At 50.9% G+C, this 18962-nt stretch overlaps 1 protein-coding gene across 9 annotated transcripts; it reads left to right on the forward strand.

The window, feature by feature from the left end:
• Positions 1–1166: 1166 nt before the first annotated feature.
• Lat2 (linker for activation of T cells family member 2) lies at positions 1167–18290 on the forward strand. Of its 9 annotated transcripts, none has more exons than XM_021646685.2 (14): positions 1167–2965; positions 3555–3697; positions 8385–8507; positions 9446–9485; positions 11245–11288; positions 11448–11508; positions 11655–11725; positions 11962–11997; positions 12077–12107; positions 13184–13239; positions 14571–14672; positions 14955–15026; positions 15393–15497; positions 17638–18290. In XM_021646685.2, the coding sequence occupies exons 3-13, from the start codon at positions 8411–8413 to the stop codon at positions 15473–15475; spliced, it is 693 nt and encodes a 230-aa protein (XP_021502360.1). In that variant the 5' UTR covers positions 1167–2965; positions 3555–3697; positions 8385–8410; the 3' UTR covers positions 15476–15497; positions 17638–18290. The 9 variants fall into 9 exon arrangements, with proteins under 9 accessions (XP_021502360.1, XP_021502359.1, XP_021502361.1 ...); XM_021646684.2 differs by lacking the exon at positions 3555–3697 and adding an exon at positions 7892–8131 and having other exon boundaries at positions 1169–2965; XM_021646682.2 differs by lacking the exon at positions 3555–3697 and having other exon boundaries at positions 1178–2965.
• Positions 18291–18962: the final 672 nt, after the last annotated feature.

Raw genomic sequence — 18962 nt, forward strand, 5'->3', positions numbered from 1 at the left:
TGAGTTCAATCCCTAGAACTCACGTGCTTGAAAGAAACGGCTTCTCCCAAGTTGCACTCTGACCTCCATATGTGTCCACATAAACTGTGAATTTAATTTGGGAAACAAAAAAAGGAAAATTGACTACAGCCTCCTCAGTCCTTGCTGTATCTAAATTTGCTGTGTCCTTAGCTATCTGAAACATTAGATACTTGAAAGCAAATGCTTTCTGTGATCAATAGCTCTGTGGTGTTCTATTGGACCCTAATTAGTCGGGGTTCCCTAGGAGATGCAAGAAATGATTGGCAGAGCAATGACTATCCCAGCTTGTCCCTCTGAAGGGAGTCAGGAGAGGGTCATGTGCCCAGAATAGCACCAAGGGTCCTTGGGATTGGTAGAAGTCTCATGTTAGTTACACTGTTGAAATAAAGAACACGCTCAACACTAAAGCTGTGCGTGGAGGCATGAACTTTTAATTCCAGCACTCGGGGAGGCAGAGGGAGGCAGATCAGGAGTCAAAGTCGCCCTAAACAAGAGGTTCAGAACTAAGGAGCTGGTTCATCAGCACCTGTTCTTCCTGCACCTACAAGGTGGCTCAGCAATCTTAATTTGATTCAGTTCCAGGGGATCTAGTTCTCCGGTTTCCGTGAACCAGGCACGCAGGGATTGCACAGACATACATGCTGGCATTATTCAATAATTCTAGCTATTCCAAAGGCCAAGGCAGAATGGTTGCAAGTTCAAGGCCCATCCTGGACTGCATAGTTAAAGAGAGTCTTAAAATGAGAAACTAGAAGTGTTCCTCTACATGGGCTGTGCCTTGTTGGGCGTGGAACCTAGACAAGCAAGCACCAACTGAGAAGCATTCCCAGCCCCTGTTCCGGTTTTGGTGGTGTTGGTTAATTGTGCATTTATATGCAGGTGCCCTAAGGAGGCCAGAAGGAGGGCATAGGACAAGTGGCTATGCCAGCAATCACGGATGGGTGCTCAATTGTTACCAAAGTGAGGGAAGGAGCCCTGCCACGAATACTAGCATTTCCTTTAGGGGCTCTCTACCTCCCCACCTGACCCCATAGAAAAGAAAAAGTCTTAGGAACCAAGTGAACTGTCTGCCTGATACAGATTTCTAATGGAGCTGGCTTCAGTAGTCCCAGGGGCCAGGTGGGGCCAGCTTCTGAACTGCCTGCGCTACTGTGCTTTCCCACAGGGTGGCAGCAGCAGGCTCAGGGCAGAAAGGCTGGGAAAAAACAGACCAGGAGCCCAGAGGTACTGCAGCAGATTGCAGGGTGGGACCATCTCCCCTCAGGCTTTGATGTCCCCGGCAGGTTGGATAGTTCCAAGTTCCAGGGTGCACTGAGCTAGACAGGTCATTGATCCTTCTCACTTGAGGCAGTGGTGCCTATCTGGAGCTTGCAGGACCAGCTAGCCTAGGCTACTGGCGAGTCTCAGGCCAGTGAAAGAGAAATTAAGGTGGGAATTGGGTATGGTCCCAGCATTTAAGAAACAGGCGGACCTCTGATTCCCAGGCTAGTCAGAACTACATAGACCCAAAATGAAAAAAATAAAGCCTTGAGGTGGGCTGGAAGATGTCTCAGTGGGTTCTACCAAGTGCATTCTACCAAGACACAGAGTTCTATCCCTAGAACCCACGTGGTAGAATAAGAACCAACTCCGAGTTCTCTTCTGACTTCCACATTGCTTGGTGATACATGTGCCCACACGCTTACAAAAAACTAAAGACAGGCAGTTTTGTTTTTTAAAGGTAGGTGACACCGAGCCAGCATGTCAGTGCATGGATCTCAGTTTGAGGCCAGCCTGGTCTACAGAGCAAGTTCCAGGACAGTCAAGGCTACATAGAGAAACCCTGACTCAAAGACATCAAGGAGGATTTCTGGCCTCTATGTTCATCCACCACACGTGCGCACACACAAAGAAGCAGCTTTGCTCTCTATCTGGCTGTCTTTGACACACTGGTCCTTTGTTATCTGCCGTTTGGTGTCTGTCCTATGGGATTCGACTACTCTTGTCTCCTTGCCTCAGATCCCCACTCTCAAATCTCTGGTTGCTGGCAAGACTCTAGCTTCCTCTTGCCTCTGGTTGTCCGTGTCTGTATAGCTGGATCTCTTTTTGATCCTCTCCTGACCTGTTTGTGTGTGTCCCTCCTACCCAACTTTCCATCTTTCCTCTCCACCTCTGTGTGTCCATGTGAACTCTTGGGTGACTCTCCTCCCTACCCCTCACTGGGTGCCTCCCTTCTCCATGCTCCGTATGACCTGTGTCTGTGCATTCAGTTTGGTGTGTGCTGTGTGTGAGCCCTGGCTTTTGTTCTTTCCGTGCCCATCTCTCACTTCCCATTTCTCCTGTCTGTTTCTGTTTTCTTTTTTATCACCACTCCACCCCCATGCATGTGTGTGTGTGCACCCGTGCAGTGCATATGCCTCTGTGTGTGTGTGTGTGTGTGTGTGTACACATCAGAGGGCAACTAGCAGGTACCAGTTCTCTCCGTATGTGGTTCCTGGTGATAGAACCCAAATTGTTAGGCTCAGTGAAAAGTGAGCCATCTTGCCTAACCTTTCTCTCTCTTTCTCTCCCTCTTTTCTCTTTCTCTCTCTCTCTCTCTCTCTCTCTCTCTCTCTCTCTTGCTCGCTCTTTCTTTATTTCTGATAGGTCTTTCTGTGTCCTGGGTGGAGCTCACTACATAAACCAAGCTGGCCTCAAACTCACAGAGATCTGCCTGCTTCTGCCTGCATTTAAAGACCTGCACCACCATGCACTTGTCTTTCTATCTTTTTCTGTCTCTGCTCCACCCCCTTTGTCACTAAGCAGCCTAGCAGTCCGGCCACGGCGGATGTAGAGGGATGATTCAGTGGTGACAGGAAACAACTGCCTCGCCTACTGCCCGCCAGAGTTTGTGCTGTTGGCATCGGCTTGGGCAGGTGTGCGGGCACAGGATGGGGTGGCCATGGTGAGGAGGTCCCACTCTCAGGTAAGTTTTTCCCAGGGGTGCTCAGCTTGACCAGGTGTCTTACACCCCACAAGACCCTTAGCTGTAAACTGAGTGGAGGCTGGGACACGTGATACCTCCTACCCTGGCCTGGCACTGTGACCCGCAAGGAAAGCCTGCCTTCAGGGGGTTTAGGCATCTACCTACCTATCATTGTCTTTCCAAACTCCCAGTCTGTGAGACCCCCAAGAAGCCCTAGGGTGGTTCTGTCACTACCAGTGACTGGGGAGAGCCAGCCAAAAGCCAGAGATGAACTCAGTTTCATCTGTGAAGGGTTGGCTAATGGCACAGGCCTGTGGATGAATCTGGGATGTTCTAGGGAACTGTGCCCAGGCCCTGCCCAGCCAGGAGGAAGTTACTGTCCCCAAAAATCTACTGAGGCCTGAGCCAGCTTGTACCATCTGAGGGATAACCCCTGTAGAGCTGGTAGCTCCTTGGTTCTGGCTCTGCGAACGGGTGGCCCAGGTTGGCCAGAGACAGGCCTACCAGACCTCTGTACATAGGCATACCTCCCCCGGCCCCTCGCACAACCTGCCTGGCCTGATCCCCACTCCTGTAATCATGGCTCTAGGAATGCTGAGGTGGAAGGGCGGTGCGTTCAAGGCCAGCCTGTACTCCACGGTGAGACCCTGCTGTAAGGGAACAAGCCACAGAAAAGTTACTCAGCTAAGACCTCAGTCCTGGAGTAGCACCCCAGGAGTAGAGTCATTCCAGGTCAGTGAGACTGGATGCACTCCTCATCCAAGCTGACTGTTAGGGCCTCTGGTTTCTCAAAGGTGGACAGTTGATTGCAGAGCGATCGCTCACGGCCATTGAGGCTGGAGGCTCAGAAGTAAGCCTTGTTCATTTGAAAACTGCCCACTTCCCTTTGAGCTATTTTGGCCCACAGAGCAACAGGGCTGTGGCAGTCCCCCCCCCACACCCACAGCTAGCCCTGCTCTGGCCCCTTGGGGCCTTCTGCAACTGCTGGGTTGCCCCGCCTGCAGACCCACACTCTTCCCTCCACACTCAGCCTGCCTGCCGTCATAGCGAGCATCAGGTGAGATGGAGGGAGTTCACTGGGCCTGCTCTGGATTTCCATCTTTTTCTGTGTTTCTTTGTGGCACAGGATGTGCCTCTCAGAACCTCCAGTTTGCTCCCTCGGAAGAAAGCAGTGGGGCTCAGGGGGATCTCCCAACTAAGAAGCAATCCCCAGACCCTATCCAGGAAGTACCCCATGCACTTATACCTGCTCTCAATTTGTTTTTCAATATTTTGATATATTCTTAATTGTATGTGTGGATAGATGTGCCTGTGCCACAGTGTAGGTCAGAGGAAAACTTGGAGGAGTTAGTTCTCACCACCACGTGGGTCCTGGGGATCAGACTCAGGCCATCAGACTTGGAGGCAAGCACCTTTAACTGAGAGCTATCTCACCAGCCCCCCATTCAGTCTGTGTACTAGCACAAATTATTCATAATAGACTAGACATTTCCATGGGTGTAGGAGATGCATCTTGATCCTATTCACCCCCAATCACTTCTCTTGTCCTCCCCATTTCCACTAATCCCTGCCCCCTTGCCGACGAATCCCCTTCTGATTTCATGTCCTTTTTTCAGTGTGGGTGGGATAGTGTGGTGGCCCAATGAATATCAAGTTTGCTTACAGAGTGTGAGTGAGGGGTTATCTAGGGGAGCATGCGCATCCTACCACCGAGGAAGACGCCACTCTCCAGCAACCTTTTTAAAATCTAAACATTTATGTAAATTGGAACATGATGGCACACCCCTATAATCCCAGCACTTGGGAGGCAGAGGCAGGCCAGCCTGGTCTACACAGTGAGTTTCAGACCTACCATGGCTACACAGTGACTCGCTGCCTCAAAAACAAAATGTATAATATGAGTGCTTTGTTTGCATGCCTGGTGCCCACAAAGACTGGGAGAGGATTGGATCTCTTGGAACTGGGATTACAGATGGTTGTGAGATGTGGGTACTGAGAATCAAACCCAGGTCCTCTGGGAGAGTAGTCCACGCTCTTGATCTCTGAGCCATCTCTCCAGCACTACCTCCCATTCTGCCCTCCCACCCCCCTGCTGGGAATGGAGCCCACGGCCTTCCCCTTGCTAGGTTAAACTTGGGCATATCCCTCTGGGTGATTCTAGGTAGCTGCTCTCCACTAAGCCACGAGCCTAGTCCATCACTGGGAGACTCTAAGCAAATGTCTTAACCATGCCCCTAGACCTTTTTATGTTTTGAGACAGGGTCTTGGTGACTTTGAACTTGCAATATAGCCCAGGTTGACCTTGAAATTTGCCATATGCCTGCCTCTGCCTCCTGAGCAGCTAGGATTACCACAGCACCACTAGGCCTGGCATATCCACTTCGTTAGCTCCCACAGCCCATCACCAAGCCCTTCCCTCAAACTCCTGGAGTCCAAGGGAATGTGCTTCTAGATGTCACCAAGCAGGAGAGTACATCCCCTCGGTCTTTGCTGCAGGCCACTGATAGTCTCTTCCCATGTCACATGACTAAGAACTGTGACTATGACAAGTGTCACATGGCTGACCCTACTCTTACATTCATTGTCTCCATGACAGGCCTCATGTGACAGACTCAAAGGACATTTGTTATTTCCTCCGTGTGACAGGTTAGAGTTTATAGGCGACCCTGACAAACACTGTCCCAGCCTGAGGGCTTCTGGAGTCCTGCTCATCCCTGTACAAAAGCTCCAGTACCAAGAGTGCTCTCTGGTAGCCAAGGCCTCTCAGATGGAGGATGATCCTTCTTCTTAAGGCCTGGGAAACGGAAGTCAGCAGGCCAGCTCCTGGGACCTTGAATGCCAAGCTTGCTTTTTTTTTTTTTTTGGTGTGTGTGGGGGGTGTCATAAGTGGGCTAACCTGGGCAAGTGCTGAGTTGTATGTACCCTGCCTGCTCACTATGCCCAAGACTTCCCCTGTTCTTTTTCCCCCCTTTGAGACAGCGTCTTGTAGCCCAAACTGGCTATTATGTTGAAGTGATCTGCCTCTGCCTCCTAAGTGCTAGAATTATAGGTGTACAGGAGACACCAGGATTTGATTCTCATCTCCCCACCCTCTATTACTCACCGTATTTCCTCCCCTTCCTCCTCTCTGTCCCTCTCTCTCTACATATATGTATGTGTGTGTCCCTCTCCTTTTTCAAATACATAGATAGCATTGTGCTTTGTACGTAGAGCTTGCCTTTATCTCCTAGTCTTCCTGGCTTCTGTTTCTTGAAAGGCTAGAGCAGCGGTTCTCAACCTTCCTAATACTGCAACCCTTTAATGCAGTTTCTCATGTTGTGGTGACCCCCCCATCATAAAATTCTTTTTGTTGCTATTTCATAGCTATTGCTTAGTTACTGTTATGAATCGTAATGGAAATATCTGATATACAGGATATCTGATGTGTGACCCCTGTTGACCCTCCAAGGAGGTTGCGACCCACAGGTTGAGAACCACTGTGCTGGAGTTGCAGGCATGTGCCCTATGCTCAGTTTATGGATCTCTTTGGTAGACAGAATCAATGTCCTCTTTGGTAGACAGAATCAATGTCCTAACCAAGGCCCACACCCCTTGACCCCTAGCTGGGGGAATTCTAGGCAAGTGCTCTCTTACTGAGCCATGCCCCAGCCCCTCACTGGGGGATTCTAGGCAGGACCTCTACAGCTGGGCCACACCCCAGCCCCTCACTGGGGGATTCTAGGCAGGACCTCTACAGCTGAGCCACACCCCAGCCCCTCACTGGGGGATTCTAGGCAGGAGCTCTACAGCTGAGCCACACCCCAGCCCCTCACTGGGGGATTCTAGGCAGGACCTCTACAGCTGAGCCACACCCCAGCCCCTCACTGGGGGATTCTAGGCAGGACCTCTACAGCTGAGCCACACCCCAGCCCCTCACTGGGGGATTCTAGGCAGGACCTCTACAGCTGAGCCACACCCCAGCCCCTCACTGGGGGATTCTAGGCAGGGGCTCTACAGCTGAGCCACTCCTTCTCTAGCTTGAGGTGGGACCAACTGCAGAGTGGCCACTTGGTCATCCACATTCCACGTGTGCCTCACACAGGACTGGTTCCCTCAACTGTTTCTCTTGCCCATGGTATGGAGCTGAGTCTCGTAACTGTGACAGCTTATTAGAGAGGGCTAAACCTCCACTCACCAGATTGTGTGTGGCTTCACCAAGGCTGGGACAACCACTGCCTTGGATGTGGCCCTGGGCTACCTGGGGACTCACAGCCTTCTCACTCCAGACATCCTTCTCCTTTGTCTCTCAGAGGATCAGCCTCACTCTGAAGGACCTCAAGCCCTGTCCTTCAGCTGGGGCCCAGTCCCTGAAGTACGCTGTGTCAGGGTTCCCTCCTCGCTGACTGGGACCCTGCAGCTCTCACCACAGCAGAATCTGGGAGCTTGTTGTTGCTGTTTGTTTCATTTTGTTTTGTTTTGAGACAGTGTTCCTCTGTATAGCTCTGGCTGTCTTGGAGCTCACTCTGTTGACCAGGCTGGCCTCCAACTCAGAGATCTGCCTGCCTCTGCCTCCCAAGCCCTGGGATTAAAGGTGTGCACCACCACCACCATGCTGCTAGGATCTGGGTTCTTGGGTGCTGGGGAAAAGGAAATGCCTATATCTTCCTGGAGGTTAGCAGCACTGAGGGCATGTGAAGGCTGGGGGATGACTGCAACTAAGAGCCAAGTTTACTGATAATACAGCAACAGGATAGGCTTGGGTGGGGGAGAGGGAGTGTGTGAACGCTTGCACAAACATGTGCCTACCCTCTCATGCTCGGGGAGAAAAGGGTGTTGGATTTACTGACACGAGTTACAGGTGTCATCAGCTGTGAGCAGCAAGCACTCTTAACTGCTGAGCCCTCTCTCCAGCTGCTCTGCCTTATTTCTGTTTTGTTTCTGACACAGGCTCTCAATATTTAGCCCAGACTAGCCCAAAACTCACTATGTTGGTTGTCTCCGGCTGTCCTGAAAACTAGTGGAAATCCTCCTGCTTCAGCCTCCAGGGTTGCTGGGATTACAGGTGTGAGCCCCATGCGAGGGCCAGGACTGAGTGCTGAATCCTCCTTTTCCACAAAGCGGCTGTGGGGGCTTTCTCAGTCTTAAATTCTCCACCTGTGACGTAAGGAGCCTGTCTCTCAGGACCAGGTAGATTGGGAACAGTGCTTAGAATTTTATTCAATTTCTTGGTGCTGACTAATACTCTCAACTTTATAGCACATGTAGTCTGGTAGTCAGTATGCTGGTTAGGGTCACATGGGAGACACAGCTGGTTCAATTCAGAAGTAGGGAAGTCCATTTAGTTGATGTTGCTAGAGCCAAGGACCGGAGAGAGATGAGAAAGCGAACAGGTGGGCTGGGGCAGCAGCTGGAGCCACTGGCTCACACATCTCCAATGTAGCTTCACAGCCCCTTCCCCAAGCCAACATGAGCACCGAGCTGGAGCTGCTGTGGCCACTGTCGCTACTATTGCTGCTGCTGTTGGGGTCCACAGCCTGGCTGTGTGTTCGATGCGCCCGCCAAGGTAAGTGTCACACAGGAAAGGAGTGATGGGAGTACCGTGGAGAGTATGTCCCAGGAGCCTCTGGGGCTGGACCTGGCTGTGATGGGAGGGGCAGGAGAATGAGCACCTAGAAACCAGCTGGTGGCCCCTATATGGCCCCTGAGGACAGTGAGTGTGAGCAGAGGCCAGTTCTGCTAGGTCGTGGGGGTCACTCAGTCCAGGAAGTTGCTCTAGATATGAGAAAGGGGAGGCTGGGCTACTGTGGCACCCTCTATTTCCAGCTATTGTCACCCCTCAAAAGGGATTAAGTACCTTTCCTTCCCTCCCTCCCTTCTTCCTTCTTACCTCCTACTCCAGCTCTCTCCTTCCCTTCCTCCTTTTTTCTTCTTTCCCTTCTTTCCTCTGTCTTTTCTCTCTTCTTCCTTCCTCCTTCCTTTCATTTTATTCCTTTTAAAAAAATCTATCATCTATCTATCTATCTATCTATCTATCTATCTATCTATCTATCTATCTATCTATCTATTATTTCTAGAGTGTTCTGCCTGCACACCAGAAGAGGGCACCAGATCTCATTACAGATGGTTATGAGCCACTATGTCGTTGCTAGGAATTAAACTCAGGACCTCTGGAAGAACAGCCAGTGCTCTTAACCTCTGAGACATCTCTCCAGACCCATCTTCTTCCTTTTAATCCTCTCTTTCAGACTGTCTCATACTGTAGCCCAGGCTATCCTCAGATGTTCCTGCCCTCTGGTCTCAGCTTCCTGAGTGCTGGGATCACAGGCATGTGTCAACACACCCAACTGACAAGAGCCATCTCAATGACAGGCAGCCACAAGGGACTTGACAAGGGCCTGGTGGAGTTACAAAGGGGGTTGGGGAGGTCGCAGAATCCCAGCGCTTCTCCATTCCACCCTCTTAGTTCAGGGGACACTTGCTATGCTGTTTCTCTTCTTGCAGGGGTGAAGAAAACTGGGAAAATCTACGAGCAGAGGAACCAGTGAGTTGCCCCAGCTTGCCATACTTGAGCACCCTGCGATGGGGATCCCCTTCAGGAACCCAGTCCTTGCCCTCACTCACTCACGCCTGCTGCATAGAAGGCTCTAATGGCTGCCTGGCATTCAAGTGGAGGGAGAGAAAGAGGCCGGGCTATCCATGGGAATATGCCGCCACAGGGCAGTGGTAGTGGGGGCAGACACCTGAGCTCCAGGCAGATGGGAGCGGAATCTAAGAGACACCTAAGAGGGGCTGGGCACCTCCCATCACCCCATATATTCCAGAGCCTGCCTGGGCCACAGAAGGCGTTCTAGGCCAATTGGCTTAAATTTAAACAGTAGGGGGCTGAAGAATGTAAGTAAAAGGGACTGAGACAAAACCTGAAAACCTGAATTCAATCCCCTTGGAACCCACAGGGGAAGAATATTACAGACTCCTTAACACTGTCCTACTGTCCTACACACACACACACACACACTAAATAGAGATAAAATAAACTTTTTAAAATAAGAAAGCAGGGCTTGAGAGATGGCAGGCCTTGAGGCACTGGCTGCTTTTCCAGAAAATCTGGATTTGATCTCCAAAACCCACATAATGGCTCACAACAGTCTTTTATCTTTCTTTCTGTTTGTTTTTTTTTTTTTTTTTTTTTTTTTTTTTTTTTGAGACAGGGTTTCTCTGTGTAGTCTTGGCTGCCCTGGACTCTCTTTGTAGACCAGGCTGGCTTGAACTCATAGAGATCCACCTGCCTCTGCCTCCCAAGTGCTGGGATTAAAGACGTACACCAACATACCTGGCTCATAACAGTCTTTAACTCAGGTTCCAGGAGATCCATGCCCTCTTCTCTCCTCCTCAAGCACCAGGAATATGTGTGGTGGGCAGGCATACACATGAGCAAAATACCAATACACATAAAAATAATTTTAGAAGTGGGAATTTGACTAAACTGTAAAGCATGTGCCTAGAATCCCCCAGTGAGGGGCTGGGTGTGGCTCAGTGGTATGTATTGTGCTTGCTGAGTATGCTCAGGGTCCTCAGCTCAATGCCCAATATAAAAAGAAAGGCAAGGGGCAGGCATGATGGTCTGCCCCTTTAGTCCCAGCACTCAGGAGGCAGAGACAGGTGGATTTCTGAATTCCAAGCTAGCCTGGTCTACACAGTAAGTTCCAGGCCAGTCAGGCCTACAAAGTGAGACCCTGTGGCAAAAAAAAAAAAAAAAAAAAAAAAAAAAAAAAAAAAAGAAAGAAAGAAAAGAAAGAAAGAGGGAGGGAGAAAGGGAACTAGCTGACCAGACTCTACCCCTCCCTGCTACATGCACATACACTGCCCACATACACAGCACAGCCCTCACGTGCACACCCCAGTAGGTCTTGTAACTCACACATACACACACCCTTTCTCATTTCCTTTTGCAACTGAAAAACCACAGTGAGATTTGAAAACAAAATCTTCCATCTCTGACCACCCTGAGCCATGGCTAAAGCTTGCTTGTTGACTTTATTTTTTGCTTTTGAGGCAGGATTACTCCAATGCACTGGCTAGCATAGAACTTACTTTGTAGGCCAAGCTGGCCTCAAACTCACATTGTTCCTCCTGCCCTGAGTGCTGGGAATCCAGGCAGGTGCAAACAGACACCTTCTTCCCAGGCTCAGCCTCGCCCTCTTTTCTGTGTGTCTTGTCCTTCTCTGTCTCTCTGTCTTTTCTCTGCGTCCTTGCCTGGGGAATGCCAAAGCCCGGCTCAGCTCACCCTTGTGTATTCACAGGCAAGAAAATGAACAGAGCTGCACTGTGTCTCAGACCTACTCCTGTGAGTCCTTGATGCATCCTGGGGTTGGTTCGGGGCTGAGACTCCCCATGTCAAGGTCCCTTCTGTGTCCCTTGCCCTGAGGCCACGCTGGTATATGGGGTGAAGGCTCAGCTACCGTGAGTGCCTTGCCAATACCCTGTCCCTTCTTCTCTCCAAAAGTGGCCAGGCAGGTGTGGCCAGGACCCCTAACGAACACAGCCTCAGAGAAGTCATCTGAAAGGTAGGAAGGCATTCTGGAGTGTGTGGTCCTCCCAGGGCCGGGACCTGGGATCCCACCCAGCAGAGCCAGGCCCAGGCCTCACTCTGTCTCTACGCTGCAGAGCTTAAGGCTGGCTGTGAGGTTCTGGGGGGCTGTCCCCTCCCCAGGGCACCAGCTCAGCACCACCTGCTGCCCCATCCTTGCAGGAAGAACAAGCTGATGTTCTCCCACCTGGAGGGTGAGTGACACCAGGCAGGGACAAGCCTGAGTGGGAAGGGACAGCGGGGCAAGCACTGGTGCGGGAAGGCCTTCTAGGGAGAGCTGGGGCTGGGGTTGATGGACTCACAGTTGAGGCAGACTGTGTACAAAGCTGTAGTGGTCCAAAGCCCCCAGTCCTTTGCTTGGGCTCAAGAGCCTGGGTTGGGTTGGGGCAGGACCTGGAGGGAAGTATGCCTAGCTTAGCCTTTCTTCCAGGTCCTGAGTCCCCTAGGTACCAGAATTTCTACAAAGGTGGGTAGCTCTAGGGGGAGGGAATGGGCCAGAGCTGGGAGCTGAGCTTGTTTTGACTCTCCTCTCTGGCCTCTTCCAGGAAGCAGACATGACCCTGATACTGCTTATGTGTGAGTAGCCATGTCCGAGCCTAGCCTCTGCCCATGCCCTTGTTTCTGGGTCTCTGATTCCAAACTTCTTTATCTGTGAAGACACTCCTCTGGGTAGACTCTTGAATCTGTTGACCATGGCCTTGTCCGGCCTGGCACGTGGCTCTGATTATCTGGTAGCGGGTGGGCACTCATCCTGCCATCTGGTGAAAGGCAAGTTACAAAGCAGACTTGGTGGCACAGGTCTATATAAACCCAGTGTAGTGGCACAGGCTGGCAAGCTGAGCATTTCGGAAGGAGGATCAGGAGTGGGAAGCCATCCTGATCTAAATGGTGAGTTTGAGGTCAGCATGAGATACAGAGATGCTGTTTCTATAATGTGGAGGGTGGCAGCAAGCCAGCTCATCGCATGAAGCCTGATGACCCGAGCTCCATTGCCTGGAGACCCACGTGGTCGAAGGAAGGAGAGAACTCTGACCTCCACGTGTGTGTCGTGGCTCTTTTGTGCATGTGTGAACGTGCACACACAAGAACACAGTAAATAATGTAAGGTTTAAAAGAGAAAGGGAAGGAAGGAGGGAGATAGAGATACATAGATACGTATACAGAGAGAGAGCAGTATGTAGAGGCACAGTTCTGCTCCACCCCCAGCCATCCCAGCACTCGGGAAGCTGAGGCAGAAGCTACAGCTCAGAAAGCAATTACCCCATCAGCGTCTCCTCATATCACAAACAGGGAAAACTTGAGCCTGTAATCCCAGCCCTCAGGAAGGCAGAGGCAGTTAGATCTCTGCAAGTTCAAGGCCAGCCTGGTCTACAAAGCAAGTCTAGGATAGCCAAGGCTACATAGATAAACCATGCCTCGAAAAAACTAACTAACTAACTAACTAACTAACTAACTAACTACCTAACTACATATGGGACAAACTGTGGCCCAGGTGGGGACTGTAGACAGGCTGACAGTGTTTAGCCCCAAAGTAATCAGGGGCTCTGGGAAGCATCTATAGTGGGTTGGAGGACGGACCCCCTCCTGGCTCCTTGTGAGGCACCCCTCCTGACAGGCCTGCCTAGCAACCTGCACTCTGTTTTCTTGCCCAGAGATCCCATCCCCACAGACTACTACAACTGGGGATGTTTCCAGAAGCCCCCAGAAGGTAAGGTGGAGGATGGGGAAGAGGAGACAAGCCCCTAGATAGTCTGTAGAGGAGCTGAGACACATGACAGGCCGAGGTGGGCGGGGAGGAAGGAAGCTGGTCAGCAGCACACGCAGAGGAGGGGGACAGAGTGGAGGGACAGGGACAGGACAGGAAGCAGAGGCGGGCTGTGGGCAGGAGCTCTGAGAGGACCAGCTCGCTTGTCATCTGGGATTGTGCAGACACAGATAGGCGGCCGATGACAGATAAGCCAGGGCCAGCTTGGAGGATGCTGGAGCCTCTGGTCATGACCACTTCTGCTTTACAGAGGAGGAGAGAACAGGGAGGGGACAGAGCCTGCCCAGAGGAACAGGGCCTCCAGCCTGGGCCCTCTCCTGCCTCTGGAATGTGCCAGGGTTGTGGATCAAGGGGTCATCTTCTCTCTTTATTTTAACATCTGTTAAAAATATTTATTTACTGTGTGGGTGTGGGGACCACATGTCCTAGAATGACTTGAGGGATTTGATGCTCTCCTTTACCATGAGTGTCCTAAATGGAACTCAACAAGTGCCTTTACCTGACCTTTGTTCTTGTTTTGTAAGAAAGGGTCTCCTGCTGGGTGGTGGTGGTGCATGACTGTGATCCTAGCACTTGGGAGGCAGAGACACACAGGTCTCTGAGTTCGAGGCCAGCCTGGTCTGTGGAACAAGTTCCAGGACAGCCAGGGCTGTTATACAGAGAAACCCTGTCTTGAAAAACAAAACAAACCCAACAACAAACAAACAAGATAGCCCCTGAGGAAGAACACCCAAAGTTGTCCTCTGACCTCTAGCTTCACACCAACACGTGTACCTGCACACAGCATACAAACAAAACAACAGTGATAACAACAACAAAAACTAGTTAAAGGGGCTGGAGAGATGGTTCATCAGTGAAGAGCACTTACTGCTCTTCCGGAGGTTGTGAGTTCAATTCCCAGAGTGCACATGGTGGCTCACACTGCCTGTAATGGAATCCTTTGCCATCTTCTGGTGTAAGCTGTACATGTAGACAAAACTTACAAATATAAAATGAATACATAACACATCTTAAAAAAAAAACAGCTGGATGCAGTGACGCATGCCTGCCTCAAGGGGGCAGAGGCAGGAGGATCTCTTTGCTGTGTTCAAGGCCAGCCTGATCTACAAAGTGAGTCCAGGACAGCCAGGGCTACACAGAGAAACCCTGTATTAAAATCGATGCCCCCCCCAAAAAAAAAGTCTAAGAGAATGCCAAAGCCCCGAAGCTCAGGGAGAGAGCTTGGTGGGCCTACAGGGGTAGCAGCAGGGTGAAGGGATGCCTGGGGCTTGCAGGCAGGTCCACCTGCAGGTCTTCTGCCAGATGTCTTCTGTTGACAGACGATTCTGTCTCCTACGAGAATGTGCTCATCTGCAAGCCCAGCACCCGAGCCTCAGGTAAAGCTGTCTCTCCCGAGAAGGGCAAGGCAGGGCCGGCACCCTGAGTCAGGCCCACCCTCATGCACACGAAGTGAGGTCCCCAAGACTCAGAACCTTCACCTCCATACTCCATGTCGCTGGTGTCCTTGGGTCAAGTTCACCCACGGCCCTGACAGGGAACCCCCCAAGGGGGAGGAACCATCTAGGGGACTATGCTCTTTCACTGGGTCACCCTTAGGGGAAGAGAGCTAGCCCCTAGCTCCTTGGACCTGCTCAGAGTGTCCCTATAACCTCCCTTAGGTGGTGAGGAATCCGAGGATTACCAGAACTCAGCATCCATCCATCAGTGGCGAGAGTCCAGGAAGACTGTGGGTATGTGCTCCATGGGTAGAGGCCGCCAGGACTGCAGGGGAGGGAGCTGCAACTGGCCAGGAGAGAAGGGCTGGCCTGGCTGGCTTTCCTTCAGCCAATGGCTGACTTCACAGAGGACCCTCCACTATACCCAAAGCTGCAGAGGCCTTGGACTCTACCAGAACTCCCCTGGGCAGCAGCTTGGTCTCCAGAGCTGGTCACTCAGCCCGGAGCATGAGGATTTCTGAAAAACAGTAATGACAGGCAGACATCACCAGTCCTGCACAGTATGACACTTCCCCAGTGTCATTTGTGGGGTCTGGGTGCCTGAGCACCCTGGCTGGGGAACCATCCAACAACCCAACAACCACCTATCCTGATCCCTAGGCGCACAAATGTCCCCATCTGAAGGCCCAGAGGAGGAGCCAGATTACGTGAACGGGGATGTGGCTGCAGCTGAGGAAATCTAGGAGCGAATCAATGGGAAGGAAGGTACAGTCTACCCTCTGGCTGCTCAGAGAGTGAGGGGCCCAAGCCAAGGAGAGCCCTGTGCTCAAGGGAGGAGGCTCAGTGGAGTGATGGACGGCCCCATGGGTGCTCAGCAGCCTATTAGGACTGAGTCCACATGGTCCACTTCCTGCGGGACTAGGGGACCCAGAAGAAGTAGGCTTGCCGAGGTGACAGGTGGAAGCATACACAAGGTCAGGGGTGCTGGAGGTGTCCAGCAGAGCTGTCTCGGGAGCAGATCATTTGCCCTGCAATCTACCAATGGGGGTTGGGGACATTCAGAGGCAGTGATTGCCTGTATACATGATGTCCTGGGGTTCCATTTAAAGCACTGAAAACACAATAAAAAAAATTGAAACAGGGAGCCGGAGAGCTGGCTCAGAGGTTGAGAGCAAAGATCCTGAGTTCAATTCCCAGCAACTGCATGGTGGCTCACAACCATCTATAATGAGATCTGGTGCCCTCTTCTGGTGTGCAAGCAGAATGCTGTGTAAATAATAACAAATCTTAAAAAAATTGAAATGTAAAGTAAAGAAGCCAGGCATGGTGACACGTGACTCCACCTCCTAAGCACCTGTAATATCAGCACTTAGGAAGTAGAGGCAGGAGGATCAGGAGTTCAGAGACAGCCTAGGCTACTCTACAGGATGAGCTAGTTCACCGCCATCCCAATCCTCATGGAAACAGTGTCTCTATATGACAGTGAGTTTGAAGCCAGAGATCAGCTCTTAAACAACAGAAAGGGAACTTAAGAGATGCCTCAGTGTAAGCCTGAGCGTGTGAGCGCAGGTCCCGCACACCTGGAACTTGGTGCTTGGGCAGTGGATCTCAGGACTCACCAGCCAGCCTGGCAGAAACCGTGAGCTCCAGGGGGCAACGATCGAGGAAATTACTCACAGTTGACTTCTGGCTTCCATGTGGACATGCACCTGCACAGACATGCACATCACACACACACACACAGACAGACATACACACACACATACACACACACACACACATACATACACACACACACACATACATACACACACACACACAGACATACACACACACACACACACACACAAATGGAAAGAAGGAAAGGGAGGTGGGAAGAAAAGAAAGCAGAGGAATTAGGTAAATAATAAATCAGATGGCTGGGTGGTGGTGGCACACGCCTTTAATTTACCCAGCACTTGGAAGGCAGAGTCAGGCAGATCTCTGAATTCAAGGCCAGCCTGATCTACAGAGCTACAGGACAGCCAGTGCTGTACAGAGCTATACAGAGAAACCTTGTTCCAAAAAACCAAAAAATAAACAAACAAAAATAAAACGTAAGAAAATTCAATATACCAGGCATGGTGGTGCACACCTTTAATCTCAGCACTTAGGAGGCAGAGGCAGGCGTGTCTCTTGAGTTCCAGGCTAGCCTGCTCTACATAGAGTACCAGGCCAGCCTGGTCTACACAGAGAGACCAGCTCAGAAAAATCTCCAAACCAAAAATGTAATCTGTTCTCTGATAATAAGTCTTTGTGATAAACAGCCTGGGGAAGAGGGTTGTATATTGGGATAGAGGTGACAGGGTTTGAAATTTAAATAAGACCAAGGTACTCTGCCTCCTCACTGGGAGGGACATCCCGGAAGAGCAGGTGGGAGGTGGGAGAAGCGACATGGCAGCCTCTAGCAGAGGGCTTGGGAGAGCTTGCTTGCCAGTCAGTCAGAGCTAGTACTGGAGCTCTTCAGTGACCTAGAAGGGACGGTGAATCAGGATCTCGTTCCTTTCCTTCCGTTCCTCCTGCCTTCCCCCATGGAATGCTGGGATTGCGGGTATGTGCCACCACGCCAGGCAAGCTTTCCCTTTTGTTTTGTTGACACTGGTTCTCACTATGTAGCCTGGGCTGGCCTGGGACTTGGTATGTAGACCAGGCTGGCCCTGAGTTCACAGCAATCATCCTGCCTCTGTGGAGTCCTGGATTTAAGGTGAATTCTGGGATTGAAGGCGTGCATCCCCACACCTGTCTTTTTACGTGGGTTCTGGGAACTGAACTCAGGACCTCAGGCTTGTGCAACAACTGTTTTACTGACAGACATTTCTCCAGTCCCCAACCTTTTCCTTGTAACTAACTCTCCTCTCTGTTGAAGGGCCTGAGGATCATGAGCCTGCTGAATGAAGCCTGTTTTCCAAGGATGCTCTAGCTTCACACTGCAGCCTGTGGCTGCTCCTGGGAGGGCGCCAAATCACCCTGACACACAGCCTGGGAGACACTGGGAATCACCAGAGCTGCCACCCTCAAGTGATGCCCTGGACTTCCTTGGGGGCAAAGCAAGTGCCCAGGGGATATTGGCTGTGCTGACTGGAAGCCCAGGACCTGAGGCACACAGGCCCCCAGTCCCACATCTAGACAGGGTCCAGGCTGGCCTCGAACTCCAGCCTCTGCCCTGTGCTGGGACTGCAGGGTGCATCACCACACCTGACCTTGTAGCTTTTTTTCTGTTTGGAAAACTTACGAATGTTGGTTTCTGAGAATGTCACATGACTTTTCTGCAGTTTACTTAAATTGCTAGAGCTGTATTTAACACTGTTCAATGTCGGGGCACTTCCTCTCTCAGAGAGCATTACATGTACTAACTTTGGCAGATCAGTTGGGTGTGGGGTAACCTGGGGTCGTCTTGGTCTCTTAGTGGGCTCCAGTTTGCTCTGATCTCCCATTCCTGCAGGGGTCTTGTGGGTCAGTGATAGGGAAATAACACTGGCCCCTCACCAAACATCAATAAACCCTGAGATTTTAAGAGCAGACACTGTCACATATGCCTTTGTTTAAACACCTTTTCTTGTGTGTTCATTGGGCTGGGCATTTCCCTGTGTTGTTCTCCATTCTTGTTTTTTTGTTTTGTTTTGTTTTCCTTTTAAAGACATTCACTTGGGGGCTGGAGAGATGGTTCAGAGGTTAAGAACACTGGCTGTTCTTCCAGAGGTCCTGAGTTCAATTCCCAGTAACCACATGTGGCTCACAACCGTCTATAGAGATCAGGTGCCCGATCTCTATATAGATGGTTATGAGCTGAGCCACCATGTAGTTGCTGGGAATTGAACTCAGGACCTCTGGAAGAGCAGCCAGTGCCCTTGACCTCTGAGCCATCTTTCCAGCCCAGAATAATGACTCTTAAGACTCAAAATATATTTACAAATACCTAGGCCATATAGCTAGGCTCTTCTTCAACAAGCTCATAACTTAAAACCCATTTAAACTAATCTACATCCTGCACATAGCTGGTTACCTCTGCTTACCATACATCTGTCCTCCTCACATATTCCCAGGTGAATCTCTTGCATCTGGCTCTACTCCAGAATCCTTTCTCCTACCAGATGTCCCACCTTCTAGTCTACCTTTCCCTACAGGAAATAGGTTTCTTGATTGACAGGTGACACATCCATACAATACACAAGATATTCTCTCTGTACTTGT

This window comes from Meriones unguiculatus, chromosome 4 (assembly GCF_030254825.1).
Source record: "Meriones unguiculatus strain TT.TT164.6M chromosome 4, Bangor_MerUng_6.1, whole genome shotgun sequence".
NCBI lineage: Eukaryota > Metazoa > Chordata > Mammalia > Rodentia > Muridae > Meriones > Meriones unguiculatus.

Coding starts and splice junctions, on each gene's coding strand:
- Lat2 (XM_021646685.2), top strand. CDS start 8,411: ATGAGCACCGAGCTGGAGCTGCTGTGGCCACTGTCGCTACTATTGCTG. Junction 8,508..9,445: donor TGTTCGATGCGCCCGCCAAG/GTAAGTGTCACA, acceptor CTCTTCTTGCAG/GGGTGAAGAAAACTGGGAAA. Junction 12,108..13,183: donor GACCCTGATACTGCTTATGT/GTGAGTAGCCAT, acceptor TTTCTTGCCCAG/AGATCCCATCCCCACAGACT.